At 41.6% G+C, this 12198-nt stretch overlaps 1 protein-coding gene across 1 annotated transcript in view; it reads left to right on the top strand.

Annotated features, from left to right (window-relative positions):
• The first annotated feature begins 1406 nt into the window (after nucleotides 1–1406).
• The window catches only part of Rorb (RAR-related orphan receptor B), a 180758-nt gene continuing 169966 nt past the window's right edge, over nucleotides 1407–12198 (top strand). Inside the window, exon 1 of the mRNA NM_001270958.1 lies at nucleotides 1407–2038. Coding sequence (NP_001257887.1) covers nucleotides 2032–2038 — 7 coding nt within the window. The 5' untranslated portion in view covers nucleotides 1407–2031. The remainder of the gene's footprint in view (nucleotides 2039–12198) is intronic.

Raw genomic sequence — 12198 nt, 5'->3', positions numbered from 1 at the left:
GTTCATCTACAAAGAATGAAACTGTGCCAAAAACAAACAAAAAAAACAAAACAAAACAGTTTTGATCCTTGTGTTTCATTTTGTTTTGTTTTGTTTTTCAGAACACAAGTAAATTGTCACAGGTGACAAATTTTGTATAAAGAATGCAGTAACATGACTGTTGTTTTAATACCAAGCTCTCCTACATAGGTATCTCTAGGGAGCTACTAGCCAAGCGCCTTGCTCTTTAAACCTTCACCAACCAAACAGAACCACAGTCTTGCCTTCTACTCTAGGCTCTTTGCCAAGTATCCTGTCACTAAGGTGACCAAAAAAAGTCAAATGAGCCTGTCTTTAAGTCCTGCAACCAGGGTCAGAGGGTTTCCAACAGCTAAAGAAACCCATGACCTTGACAAAGGAACCTGGGACTACTGAGAAAGGAAGGAGAACGAAGTAGGAGAAGAGGCAGAGAGAGGAAGAGAGGATCTCAGGCTCAGCATTAGTTATTAAAGTTAGAGTGAGGAGTGGGGAACATTTGAACAGTCTTTAAAAGAAGCTGCCAGAGCTCCCAGGGGCTAGACCACCAACCAAAGAGCACACATGGAGCGACATATGGCTCCAGCTGCATAAGTAGCAAAGGATGGCCTTGTCAGGCATCAATAGGAGGAGAGGTCCTCAGTCCTGTGAAGGCTAGATATATCAGAGTAGGGGAATGCCAGGGTAGGCAGACAGGAGTAAGTGGGTGGGTAGGAGAGTACCCTCACAGAAGCAGGAGGATAGGGGGAAACGGAGAGGAAACCAGGAAGGGGGTGACATTTGAAATGTAAATAAGTAAAATACCCAATGAAAATATGTAAACTATTAAAAGAAGAGTCTGCGCGGAGCTAGAGGAGTGTGGTTTTGTAGTTTACCTCTAAGGCAGAAGCGTCCCGACAAGCTAAACACCCTGCCAGAGGAGCGGACTTAATGGAAAAGGAACTCTTCAAAACGCTGCTGTAAATACAAAACTCTTTCAGGACTCTTGAAGTGAGAGAGGGAAGGACGGTGCAGCCCAGCAGTTCCCCTAGACACTTTTCTCCAAAGAACTGACTGGCCAATGTCCCTTTCTAACTGCTAGAGTCAGAAGTGAACGTCACTCTCAGATCTGCCTCACTCTCCCGGGCGCTCTAGGCTTGGCCCAGATCGGACCTCAGATAGGACCTTCTCTAATTCCCAGTCTGGGTCCGCACATCCTGGGACACCCGAGTCCCTAGCCCCGCCCCCTGTCCCCAAGAGCGTCCCCTCCCCCGCCTTCCCAGCCTCTCCACGCACTGCGGGAAGCTGATTGGCCGTGGTGCTGACAGGAGGCGGGGCCAGGAAGTCCGGCCAAACCCGCCCTCACGTATAAGCCTCTTCTGCGCTCGCTCTCTCCACCTCTCTCCTCTTTTCTCTCTTGCTCCCTTCCTCTCTGCAACTGAACAGTGAAATTTCACATTGTGGATCCGCTAACAGGCACAGATGTCATGTGAAAGCGCACATGCTCTGCCATCCATGCCGCCTTTCTTTCTTTCCTGTTTCCTTTTTTTCACCCCTTGATAATTCTCCCTCTTCTTTGTAACTAACAAAACCACCACCAACTCCTCCTCCTGCCGCTGCCCTTCTCCTCCTCCTCAGTCTAAGTGATCACAAAAGAAATCTCCGAGCCCGAGGCGGTGGCATTTTTTTTTTTTTAAAGCAAGCACATTGGAGAGAAAGAAAAAAGAAACAAACAAACAAACAAAAGCAAAACAAAACCCAGGCACCAGCCAGCTAGGACATTTTTTTTTCCACACTGCCTGAAAACAAACAAACAGCCATCAGAAACAGTCATCAGCAACAGCATCAAAACTGTTAGCTTAGCGGCGGCGGCCACCGTCACCCTGTGGCCACGACATCTGCCTAAAGGGATGCTTCTCTCAGCGGAGCAGTTCTACGCCGACCGCCTTCTTCCCTCGTGCTGAGCGGGATTTTTGGGTTCTCTGGGGTTCGGGCTGGGAGCTTCATGACTACACGGAGCAGGACAGCGGCCACATCATGCGAGGTAAGCAAGCACGCGGGCGCCCAGAGCAGGACAACTCTAGCTAGACCCGGAGCTTTGGGGGAGGGGAGAGCTCTCGGCCCAAGGGAAGAGAGCTTGGCTACGCGCAGCTCCCCGAGTTCGGTTCGCAGGTGGGACTGCAAATGGAATGGGCTTGGAAAGTTGTGGGAAGGTGTGGAAGGCTCGGGGATTTCGGCAGGACGCGGGAGGGCGCTTTTTGGAGATGGGGACAGTGCTAATCGCGTCTCCCAGTTCTGGATTTGCTCTGAATCTTTCCTGCGCGTCGCTCTCCGGTGCGCCACAGGACAACACCGGAGAGAGAGCTGGAAGCGGGGTGACTTTGGGTAGAGGCAACTGAAAGCTCGTGCCCCGCCGCGGTCGCTAGCTAGAGGTGAACTCCCTGGCGTATGTGGAGATCACAGTGGGCCAAGCTGCCAGATGCAGGAGCATCCCAGTCTATAGGCGCGTCCTTTTCCAGAAATAGTAAACATCGTATACTCCCGCGCGCTGGAAGCAGATGCTTATCCTGGACCTTCCTTAGGTCCCTTGCTCTCTGTTCCGCTTCACTCTGGCTGGGCCAACCCCACCCACCCACACCCCCAATAAAAAGTTGGTAGGAGAAAGTTCTGGAGAGTGAAGGCCTTACTACTCACATGGGAGAAACCAGGGGCTCAAGCTCTTCTGTGAGATAAAGGACCGAAATGGGAGCTAATGCTAAGTGAACCTTCTGGACAGGACCACTATCGGCAGTGTCCGGTGCGACCTCAGCGTCAAGTGGCCCTCGGAGAAGGCAGAGCTGAGTACCCTGCTCTTACTCCAAGACTGGGAGCTACCCGAGCAGCTGGCCAGAGGGCTTACGGAGTCAATTTGTAGATCTCTGTGATACAAGTTTCTTGCTCTGTGCTGCAGACCTTTCCCACTTCACAGTAGGACACAATTTCCCTCTTTTCTTAAAGAGGCCACCGGGTGCCCTCCTGACTTGGACATCTGCATAGGTCTGGACACCCAGCGCCTATATCCAAGCTTCTCTTCTTTGATGTATGGTGTTCCTATGGTGGCTTTTCTCTCTGATTCACAAGTCCCTCCAGAACAAAAATAGGCGACAGTCAACTCTGGACCTTCTTGCATCTTGGACGGAAGTGCTTTTGAGCAGGACACGTTTAGAATAGAGCCCCAAAATACCAATCTCCATCCATCCGGCTGCCTGCTCTGGTGCACTATCCTTTCTCCTTTTAGGGAGGATTGGGCATGACGCTCACCCTGGCCATTCTCGAGGAGCCCTAGTCCTGTCTTGACCTTAAAGACATACAGATACTTGGGCCATCAGCTTGAGCCCTGGTCTGTGTAAGACAAAGCAGGACAAAAAGGGATGGAGAGAAGTTCATTACCCGTGGGGACAGGGGAATAGGAGTAAAGGACAAAGGTGTCTTGGTGAGTGTCTTGACTGACCCGTGCACTGGAAGTTAGGATCTTTGTGTGCTTGTGCACAGTGACAACAGCTGATTGTCCCAGTCATGGGAGAGTCACATGCTCCGCTATCCAGATTCTTTCCAGAAACTGTAGTGCAGAAACTAGTGGGCAGAACGCCTTTACTTCCTGAGAAGTTGGATTTTTGTTTCTCTCTTTCCTGACTCACAGCAGGATCTCACACACCCTCCTTTCGGTTTCCTTCACTCCCATCTGAAGCTCCCAGTTAGCAGTTTGACTTTTGCTTCTCCCCCAACCCCAGCAAGACCCCTCCCATGAACCAGGTTCAAGCCGTCTGAGGGTCAGAAGCCACGTGCCACAGCAGTTGGCCGCCTGCACTAAATGCTGGAGCAGAACTGCATCTGCTGTCAAGCTCCAGAGTGTCAAGCAGGGCGCAGCTTCCCTGTGCTTCACCTTGCTCGCGCTGCTCTTGTGGCTGCACTGCCAGGCTCCCTTCTGAGGCACCTGGCTGCTGCCAGTTGGAAGGATTTAACACAAGGGCTAATACCCTATTTAGAAGTTAGATACTCAGTGTGAACTCACACCTTTGTCTCACCAGACTGCCCAGGACAGGTCACCAGCTCTAACCCAAGATGACTGTCCTGAGGCAGTCTGGAGGGAACTATTTACTGGTAGAGAAAAAGTCATTAGTCTCTAGCCATTTGCCTCTCTCTTCTCCTGACCTCTTACCATCCCATTCGCATTCTCTACAATCAAAGAATTGTCCCATCCCAACCTCAGAGGCTGTTCTTTAAGGATGAAATAAGTCCTTTCGAGATCAGTGGCCAGGATTCCCACTGGGAAGGAGTATAGAGTGGGAGAAGATTCGGGCTATCCACAAGTCTAATAGTTGAACTTGAACTTCAGTTAAGAGGTGGGGGGAGGGAGCATCAAATCATCTTTCCCTTTGTGCAGCGGGGCTGCTAAGCTGAGCATATTGGAGCAGACTCTGCCGGGGGAGGAACCGCCATCAAACTTGGCTTTGCCCTTTGCCTGTAAACATGTTATCTACTCCATGTACCGTACCCTGCCCTGCCATGCACGGTCTCCATTTCCAAGTGGTCCTGTCAAAACTTTGGCTCCAAGGTTTGCTTCTGGCAATGGCAACTGTCCTGAGTCAGGTCAATTTGCCAGACACAAACTGTGTCTAGAACTGAGCAGTCTCCCTGTGGGCCAATTCAACAACCCACCCCCAGGTCAGACTATGCCTTTGCTGAGGGTATTTAAGAGGCTACTTGTGGGGAAGCTCTAGGGGAACAGGGGTGTTAAGAGGCTCTGATACTTCAGTTCATTGCTCTTTCCTGAAGAGGACCCAAGTTTCAGCCACAGACCCCTCTCCCATAAAGTGGAGGAGACTGCAGCTTGGTGGTCCACAAAACTTTGCTTCCTTTGTCTGGTATTCGAGTGTGTGTGTCTTACAGAGGGGGGAAGGAGTTCCTATGAGTTTTAAGGATGCTTCTCCTCTTACTTCCTAAAAGGAAACTGCTAGAAAGGGAAGAGGTAGGTAGGAAAAGAGTGAGGCAGCATGGTCTGGTTTCTCAAGGCTCCCTGTTGAGTGGTCTGTCTTGTTTATCACAAAGGAAACGTAAATGGTGGCTTTTCTCCCTGGTGTCTGCATAAAATCCCACTTTCCCAAACAGGAGCCCCATTGCCTTTGTAGTCAATAGGTGACAGCCGCTTGGGAGGATTTAACTCTGGTTAATTCTTGCTGTAAACAAGGAGGAATCTTGACTTTTTAAAAACTGTGGCTTCTATCTTTTACAAGTAGTAAATTTCTATTGCCTACTAAATTAAAAAAAAAATCAGCTTGCTAAGATGTAGCCACCCTTAGCTGTAGTAAAGAGATCTGAATATCCTTGCATTTGTTTTCGTAAATAAAGTTGTTGCTCTAAATTTTCTCTGCAAGTTCCAATTAAATTACTTACGTCAAATATTTCTAACCAATAGTCCACCTAACACACACACACACACACACACACACACACACACACATACAAAATGAAAGGTTGCTGAAAGGACTTCTCTGCCAGCATTCCGTTAATTTCTGCCCACTCAGAAATCACGAGTGAACTGTCTTTCTAACAAGAAAATTCATTCAACAGCTTAAAGAAAATTCTTAAAGCTGTGTCTCAAGTACTGTGGAAAAATATATAGCCAAAGAAACCCAAAGTATTACCCTAAATGTCTTAGTACCTCCACCCACCTTGCTCCTCCCTCAACAGCCGTCGTGAACTGTTAACTATTAGGAAACAGAAGGGTTCGACATCTTGGAGCTGGAGGTTAGGCATGGTCCACTGTAGCTTGTATATTTAAAAAAAAATCAGTAAATGTAATGATGGGAATTTGAATATCAAGCTTCATAAACAAGAGTCAAAAAATTATAACTCCTTTGTGTGTGTTCACCTAAACTTATAAATCCTTAAATTTTCCACCAATGACAATAACTTCTGATCCTTAGAGAATCTTTTAAGGTGGTCTATTCTGTTGCTGTCAGAGTGGTTTATGTTATTGTATAATATAAATAATTCATCATGTTATATTCTTAACCAAATATAAATATTAATGCTAATAATATTTGGTATTGTGTCAAAGACCAAATTAAAAGCCTCAAAAGCTATCCATAACTGTATTTACACAGATTTACTTTAAATATGTGTTTCCAACTGACACAACATAATTTTAGAGTAAAAGGGTATCAAAGCACAAAGAAATTATAGGAAAATAGAATTGATCTTCGGTGTATCAAAAGCTTGTAAAAAAAAAAAAACCACTTGTTTCTCTAAAAGTACCAGGACACTATTTAATACAGGTAATTGTTCAACATAAAATGACAAGTAAGTGTTTTAAGACTTGACTTCTCATTTGATAAGCCTGTGTTCACCATTTAGGATGAGAAGACAGACTATAGAGCTTTTGTGCATCTTACTACAGTAGTTCTAAGAAATGCAAGTGTGACTCACAGCACACTAATTAATTTACTTACACTAATAAAGTAGCTCTAATTTAAGGCGAGCATTGCAGCTTTTGATAGATAAATAGTTTTAAATTACTCTAGTAAGCAATCCAGTTTCGAAACTGCACATGAAGCTGCTGGGATTCTGAAATTTTATAAAGTATAAGTTTAAATTATGGGTGGTGGCATCAGTGTCACTGTGCATTGGCAACAGTCTGTGACTTACAGTTGAGTGTATCAAAAAATAAAATAATATCATCCAATTGAAGACAGATTAATGGTGCATGTGTATGAACACTGAGTAGAAAAGTAACTGAAATTGAATGAAATAATATTTCATTCCAGGAATATAAAGGTAGATCCTTAATGTTGCCCCACCTCTGCTTAGTCTACAAATACAAAAGTAATTGTTTTTAATTATATTGGCGTTAAGTTGGTTGATGTTAATGAAACACTATCCTGTGATAAAATTTATAGAAAAGTAGATACTAGAGAAGAAATTGTGCTTAAAATTAAATATGTCTTTTTTTTTCCTGAATATAGTTCTACTCTCCACCCATTCTTGTCTAATGAGTAAAAATTAGGCCGACTAATGAAATAAGTCGTTAATGATGTAATGAATTATGGCCTTTGATAAAATGAGCACTCTACATAAAATGTATTATTCCTGTAATTTTGCAATCATCTTCCAATTACAGCTTCTTGCAAATATTTAATCTGACTTTGAATAGAATCTCTGACTCAACAGAATCCCTAGCAGATAATAGCAGTCTTCGGAGACGTCTGCTGATGCACACTGATACGCAATATGTATATGCATGTGCCTATAACCACCCACTCAGACAAAAAGAAGGAATATTTGAGAGCGAAATCATTTTTATCTCTGCTGTCACAATCTAGGCTTCAAACTCAAACATATTGACAGAAACAGAACAACTTCCCAAGGCATTCGGAAAGGAGATGTGAATGTATGCAGCATCTGAGTCGCATAAAAAGGAACGGCTGCTAATAATAATAATAATATTAATCTATTTACAAATAATCTCACGAAACTCCATTATGCTACCTAATGGTAATTAGAGGGAAAGGGGATCAAAGAACTGAGGATTGCCAAATAAATAAAATATTCCCTCCCAAATTAAGCAACAAACTCATAGATAACAAGGCTTCTGCCATGCATTTGAAGGATGTCTCCTTTGTAGCATAAGACAAAGGGAGCACAGAGGAATAAATATTGATTGAACTAATCATCTGATGAATAGAAATGAGATTTACCAGTGCACCAATATAATAGACTATGTTAACTAGTTCTTTCATGGCACATATGCTGCCCTTTCAACCCCTGACCTCTTCCATTCAGTTCTTAATGAGGGAAACCACAGGTGTTATAACGGTATTTATCGTGAATCTAGCTAAATATAACGACATGTGGTTAAGAAATGGCATGATGTGTGCATTCCTATAAAAGGAAATACTGTGTTCATAGCATCACAAAAATTATAGTGTACTGCAAACTACATAGAATTTCTGCTTGCTTGGGTAACCTTTAAGATATAGTTACTACATGATCATCAATATTTCAAGTGGCGCTATGATCCTTGCAATTTTATTAATGCTTATCTGAGGAGGTAAAACTATTATTCGATCTGTATTTACCCATGTGCTGTATACTATGCAGAGTAAACCTTTGAAAATGACTCTTGGAAAGTGTAGTATTTTATAAACATGGCATACTTTCTTCTTGGTTAGTGGCTGTTTCAGAAATATTGAAAGTGAAAAATCATTCCGTAATAATAATTGCATAATAGATTTTATTTAAAACTAAATTATGATATTTTGGTATAGGCACGTTCTTTCAAAAGCCAAAATGAAGACACCAACTTCTGCCAAAATTAGGCTAAAAACTTATTCAGAACTGTGCTCTGAACTAAGGAGTAAATCATTTTGCTTTGACTTAGACACGTGTGTCTTTGCATCGTGACTATGACACCAGTCAGTTAAGCATGCTGACTGTGTCAGTTACTTTATTAAAATGGGTATTGGCAAATGTCATTTTTGCGTGGTTGCTTGTCATATTATGTGGTCTTGGGTTGTGCTTCTGTAATTTAGAGAAACTATTGACTTTACAAAGAACGAGCAGTTTAGCCTGGTTGTTTATTAAATGATGTTTTCGGTAATGAGCCTGCTTATTGTCGAACATTCATGTAAGCAAGCCAACTATCCTGTTACACAGAGCATGCAGATGATCTGGGATGCCTCCAGAAAACAGTTATACAGACTTTACCTAATGTCAAAGCCTTTTGCACTACACATTTCAAAAAAGGAAAAATTTCAATTATATTAAATTCAATTATTTTAAATTCTGTAAAGTGTATAATCAATCGTCTTTCTTTCGAATGCTGTTACCCCATTACCTGCGACCATGTTGTTACTATGCTGTGAGCATATCATAACTGTACAGACACAGTGATTTAGTACTGAGAAAAGTATAATAAACAGTGACCCCAGAATTAGGGGCAAAATAGACTCATTGTTTTCCAAACCGAATTTTTAAATACATTTTCAAATGGAAATTTACCCTTCTGCTTCATACCTCATAAACCTGATTCTCTCCTGTTCTGAAAACTGTCAAAATGCTGATTATCCTACTTCTAGAAACTCAAGATAAACTTCTCATCTATGAGAAGGAGATTGCTTTCTCAAGGTCATGTCACTGCAACTTTAATTTTAAGGGGAAAAGTTCAAACCCGTCATCTTACATATCCATGTCCATACCAATAGAAATGAGTACGCTTTCCACACACATGATTTATGTATTGATCATCTACTCAAGTGAAACTACAGGGCTGGATCCTGAGAATGCTCGTGTCGATACAGTGGGCTGTTTGCATGGCCCAGGCCTTGCTCTAGGGAGAACAGAGACAAAATTAGAAAGAGTGAGGAGTCTGCCTGGTGCTCAGGTCTCGCAGGTGAAGTGATTGGTCCTTGCCATGGGTTGGAAAAATGAGACCAAGTCCTGCCTGGGATTGATCTGCTGATCTGAATGAGGCCTATAAAAATGCCGTGTGGCATATTCCCCAGTTGCCATTAGGAAAGAACTATTGAGAAAATAACACAATCTCCTGTAGAACAAGCATCAGCATTGTCTTGACTACCTCAAGCAATGAGTAAAAACAGAAACCCTGGAGTATTTCTTAGTAATAAAAAAAAATACTGCAGAAGTTTTTCAGTATGGACAAGATTATAATATTTTTGCTGTTGTTCTTTGTTTTAAATTTTATATATTTCAATTAAATAGAATCACAACTCTCCCATCCCTCCCATTCCTCTTTCTAGCCCCACCCATCTCCCCACCACTCACTCCCCGCCCCCTCTCAAACTGAAGCTCTTTTCCTCTTATTATTATTGTTACACACATATGTGCGTAATGTGATACTTGTTTTTTAAAAGTACCACAGAGAAAGAAGAAAAGTGAAAATACTGTAATACAGTGCACATACACTTGTTTTTATAAATGAAATTCTTTTTTCCAAATAAGGAAATAGCTGAATATATTGAATTTCATTTTCTTTAATGTTTAAGCTATTATGTGAAAGTAGTGATACCACTCTAGGGAGTGTCTTAGATTACCAGATACCAAGACAAAATCCACCTCCCTAAGAGAGTTTTGTAGGCAGTGACTGAACCCCCCCCCCAGGTAGTCTTCACAGTCAGGGCTCCTCATTTTGAAATGACAGTTTGCTAGTTCTTATCTTACACATTAGCTCTGCGAGCTTTAGTTAAGTAATTGTGAGTCCTCATCCCAATGTTTAGTCCACTCTGAAACACTGGTCAGATCGAGTTTCTGCATGAAGCTGAAAAGCAGGTCGGTCAGGCTGGGGAGAATTTGCCACAGTAAATGTCACCATTTCAAAGCTGCCAAGCAGCCAAATTGTCCCCACTGTTGGCCAGAACCCCCTGAATTACCAAAAGTGTTGTTTCCAAATTTCTGCCTAGAATTTTGGAATTCTCTGCAGTCCTGAGAAACAGTATGTAGTTTGATACCGTTCGCTAGCTAGAATTTATTAGACTAAGTAAATGTCTTCTGTTTTAACACCATCCAGTGGCATGGTGACTATGGTTGGCCCTTGGTCTGATTATTTCTTGATACTAGAAGAATTCAAAAACTAGTTTAACAACCGGACTGCTTTCTTGGGGCTTCTCTAAAAGGTAGAAAATTAGAAAGCCACTCTATTTTGTAATATATTTGAACAGTCATTTCAGAAGACAACTGATTTTCTGGATATTTCGTGCAATTGCTCTCCAGTCCACTAATGTCTAGTGACAGTGGACATGTGCTCTCTTCTGGGTCATAAATGCAAAGTGAGTCCCCAGAAAACAATGCAATTGCTTGTAACAGAAATGTCTTTTGTTCGTTTGTGTATTTAACTTGTAAGAAAATATGCCTAGTACTTTGAAATAATTAATAGGACCAAACTAATATTCTGATCTGTTCATTAAAAAGACTGCTTAAAAGGCAACCTTATTAACTAGGATCAGAGTGTGTCGTTCTTTGTAATCAATGCTCATAACATCGGGTCGCTGTGTTATTTTTATTTGCCTAAATGGTGTAGTGAAACTGGTTACTTGAAAAGCTCCGTTTAGAATGTTAAAAGGAACATGTCTAAGGAATGAACTTACAGAGTACAGTTTAATAGTACTTCATTAGCATGGAATTCAGTATTGGAAAATTTCCATTTTTTACTCTATAGTTTATGACAAAACAAACACCCGGATCATATTTTTTCACCCAGCAGCTGTTGGTTTCTAGATTTCAGAACCAAACAATAACACAAGTTGAAAACACTTAGACATGTTGACTTCCTAATGAATTACTTGCTATTATTATCGTTGTTGAATAAAATAACAAAATTATTACACAGAACGTTTTCTGTTAACTTGTACATACGTTGTGCCTGGCACGTGCAGAGGAATTAAACACTTTTAAAGAAGAGAAGAAGCCTCCGTCCAAATTCCCACAGTCGTTAAATATGAGCAAATGCCGCACAGTCTGGTAGCACAGAGGAACATTTGCTGGAAAAACATGTCATATCTTTAAGGTATGGAAATAATTTTAATTCCTGGACATAATTTTCTTTCTACAAAACAAAGCATTTTAGATATATTACCTGGAGGATTTAGGGCCTCAATATGTTAATTTATTAGTTTACTCGAAAATTAAATTGAAACCAAACAGTATAATATATTGGAATCCCTTCCTTTCAAAACTGACTATATTTTAAAATGAGATTAATTCTTACCACATTAGTCCTTGCATATATATTTTCACTATTAAAAAAGTGTTAGAGACCAAAGAAATGGGACTTTTGGAATTAACCACGCCAGGGACAATTCAAAATGCAAATGTTAAAAATACGAATGAGTTTGTGTGAATCTCCTTCTCCATTGTGGTTTTGTTTCAATTTGTTTACTAATGTTACTGAAGATGAATTCTGGCTGATGCTCAAATCAGAATAAATGAGCATTTATGTTGTTATTTTACAACATGTTGTTTCATAAATAAATTTATCCTGAGTTATTTCTGCCAAAATGATGTTGTATCCACTTTCTCTTCAGTGATTTTTGCAGTTGTCTAGCACAGTTCACTTGAGTGTTGGTTTAAAGTCAGAGACAAACCTTTTTCTCATGACACAATAGCTAAAAAACAAAGTTGTGCACACTTTCACATTATAAATCAGATTAC

Source organism: Rattus norvegicus, chromosome 1 (assembly GCF_036323735.1).
Source record: "Rattus norvegicus strain BN/NHsdMcwi chromosome 1, GRCr8, whole genome shotgun sequence".
NCBI lineage: Eukaryota > Metazoa > Chordata > Mammalia > Rodentia > Muridae > Rattus > Rattus norvegicus.
This window is presented reverse-complemented; position numbering and strand designations above follow the sequence as displayed.